Source organism: Sitophilus oryzae, unplaced genomic scaffold, assembly GCF_002938485.1.
Source record: "Sitophilus oryzae breed Bouriz unplaced genomic scaffold, Soryzae_2.0 scaffold_941_pilon_pilon, whole genome shotgun sequence".
Classification (NCBI taxonomy): domain Eukaryota; kingdom Metazoa; phylum Arthropoda; class Insecta; order Coleoptera; family Curculionidae; genus Sitophilus; species Sitophilus oryzae.
The window spans coordinates 38,879-42,187 of NW_022147574.1; the positions used below are offsets into that span (position 1 = coordinate 38,879).

Consider the following 3,309-nt stretch of genomic DNA (forward strand, 5'->3'; position numbering starts at 1 on the left):
TCGCAATTCCTGTTCATCATCTTCTGCATCTTCTTGAAAATCTGCATCTTGTAATTTCGGAGCTGTGTTGTGTAACATAGCACATACAATTATAACTTTAGGAATACTGGTAAATTTCACTCTGCATCCATACTTTAGAATAGGAAATCGCCGTTTCAGTTGCCCAAATGTATGCTCAATCACAACTCGCTCTGGTTTAAGCAGCCTGTTGAAGGCTATCTGATATTCCTCGAGGGGGTTGGGATAGGGAGTCATGAGACATGGCATTATACCATATCCACTATCTTCTAGTAGTATAGTGTTTCTTGTCCATTTCATGACTTCACATACTGCCGAATTCTTCCATATACGAGAATTATGAACTTGTCCAGGCTAACTTGCATCTATACTAGTTATAACACAATTCTGGTCGCATGTGGCCTGCACATTAATACTGCTAAAACCTTTTCGATTTATATATTCGTCTCTAAATTGGGCTGGCTTTTTAATACGAATCTGCGTGCAGTCAATAACCCCAATGGCTGTTGGGAAATCGAACCTGGTCAGCCACTTTTCTTTGGCCTGCATGATTTGATTTTCTGATGTTTTCTGGGACCGAATCCATTCACCAGCCTGTTGTACAAGCTGCTCAAGCACCTCATGAAATATTCTGGACACTGTGGGCTGCGTACATCCCAATTCTTCAGCAATTCCGCTCTGGAATCCAGGATTCGCACAATAACGCAGAAATACTTTCATTTTCTGCACAGGTGATAGGGCTGCTCCACGTGTTTCAAGATCCGCGCCAAGAAAGTGGTCCGCCAACCACACCACATTCTCCTCCTCAAATCTAAATAACGTTTTGAAATCTGATTCACGTATGTCTTGGTTTGTAGTATTTTCTTGTACGTAAATGCACCATATTAGCCATAACAAACACAACACTGAAACCACACAACCAAAGATTACTAGGTAGTTGTTAACACACAAAAACGCTCCTACAAATAGACAATTTTTTACGTTCCGAGCTGTTTGAGGGTTGGCCAACTACTGAAAAGAGTGAGAGAAGTTGTTGTGAACCTAGATTCCTTTTTTAGAAATAAAACCTTTATTTTTAAGCAAGTGCTTCTTTTTATTAATACGAAAAACAAAAAACCTTTTACTTTAAAGCAAATGCATGGAAGACTTACCTTTTCCTTCACTTTTCTTTATGCATATACTTTGAAGGAATTGCTTCATTTTTTGAAAGCAAAAGGTACGGCTTCTTTTTATAAATGCAGCCTTATATTTTACTGTTAGAGGTAACAACTGTTGTTATTTCTAAATATCTGTTGTAAAATAGCAGATAGTTAAATAACAAAGATCTCTACCTTTTCATAGAGCTCATATGTCAACTATTGACTATTAAAACTGAGCCACAAAGACTTCTCTTGTTGATTTATTCAATCATGAAATGAAATCTCAATATTTGTCGAAATAAATAATTTGAAATCAAATAAGGAAACTTTCAGGTTTTGATTAAAATGTCAAAATTAATATTAAATTTTCTCAAAAATTAGAATAAAAAGTGGTTTTAAAGAATTACTATATCCCATCAAAAATATAGAATGTAAAAAGATGCCAAGTTTGGCAACACAATTCTTCCAATATAAAAAGTTGTAAGATCTCATGTCAAACCAAGTCAAGCACCTACGACTTGCCAATTGCAATTGCACACCATACTTTACCAGTAATAGACACCATAATTATAAAAGAATAATCTACCACTTAGGTACATAAATCTAAACAGTGCACTTAAGAATATTTTTTTTAATTATATAGAATATCATCTCGTGCAATTGCCAAGTCATTATTAGTATTACAGAAATAAAAAAGTCTAATATTGATACTAACCCTTTATAACAAAATTTTTGAATAAGTGCTTAAGAAGTAGAAACTAAATAACATAAACTGACTTAATCTGATACGAGATCTTACAATTTTTACAGTGAAAGGATAGTGTTGCGAGATTTTTTTTATATTCAATGTTTTTGATGGGATCTCAGTTCTTTTTGTAGGTTATCTCTATATATCTCTATTTTTTTCTCGCTTAATATATCCTTCAAAATAATATTAAAGAAGTTTGACTAAAGAAAGTAATAATCCATAAACTTTGAATTATTGTATAAAATCAGGTAATATCAAATCGATTAAATCTAGTTTTCTTACGATTTTTGTTGTCGACTTTCGTTATAATCCAAATTTCAACTTTAAAAATGTTCAAATCATCATTTTACCGTTGCTTATTCATAATCATGTTTCTGTCAATTTTACACATATTTTATTTTTTTTCTCGAAAACTATAAGAGATATAGGTATAGATTAGTATAGTAGAAAAATCATGAGATATGAAAGTAGTTTCCAAAAATGTAATATTATACTGGATGTTCCATTTAAAATAACAAATATGCTACCACATTTCAAATGATCCGGAAACAGTGTAAAGCTGATAATATTTTAGATAAAGATGGAGCAGGTGCCCTTTTATGTATATAATGCGCCTCTTATCACCGTTCTCCTATTACCATCCCCGGAAAGTCGGTTACCGGCAGCGGCTAGACAGCAACTTTTAATTCATAAGGATATTTCGAGATTTTTTTATTTTTTCCTTCCATAAGCTTTTTTCTTTCCTGCTTAAGCTTTTCATGCATCCGTTATCTGTTGATGGATAAAAGGAATATTGCTAGATGAAAGGAATATTGCTGGTTGCTGTAGATAATTTTCTCAGTGAAAATACCTAAATAAAAAGGACTTTTCAGGTCAAAAAATGTCAAAAGGACAGTTTGTTCTAAAAAGGACTGTCGTTTTCAAAAAAGGACACGTGGCAACCCTAGTGGGGGTAGTTTTTTTACCCTTCCCGTATGTTTTCTTGATTTGTGTGAAAGCCAAATCTTAAATCACTTAGCAAAACATAGACACCCAAAATCTCATTCAAAACGGGCTAATGGTTCTGAAAATATCTGGAAAAAAATGTGTTTCTTTTCTTAAAGTTTGATACCGTCTAATTGACAAACGAAGCACTTTTGGTAAATTGTGTCTAATGGGCTTATTTTCATTCCAAAAATATGTAGGAATTTTGGGACACCCTGTATAATGCGTAAGAATATCTTTTTTTTACTCTTATTCCTACCAACTAGGTACCTGATTCTGAAACGAGGGATAAAACGCACCATTGCTAAAACATCTGGCTGACCCATCGGCGATGCCTGCTTTCGAAAAATATACTTCTTTTTACTTTTCCAGAGTGGCGTGGCCGAATACGGGTGTTTTGTCTTTCGTTCAGAATTCGAT

At 33.8% G+C, this 3,309-nt stretch overlaps 1 protein-coding gene across 1 annotated transcript; it reads right to left on the bottom strand.

Moving 5' to 3' along the window:
• Positions 1–372: 372 nt before the first annotated feature.
• Positions 373–1,218, bottom strand: LOC115890953 (putative nuclease HARBI1). The gene is made up of 2 exons (XM_030911319.1): positions 1,170–1,218; positions 373–923 (listed from the first exon to the last, which is right to left on the bottom strand). Exons 1-2 carry the CDS (start codon positions 1,216–1,218, stop codon positions 373–375), a joined length of 600 nt encoding a protein of 199 aa, XP_030767179.1.
• Between the last annotated feature and the right edge of the window lie 2,091 nt (positions 1,219–3,309).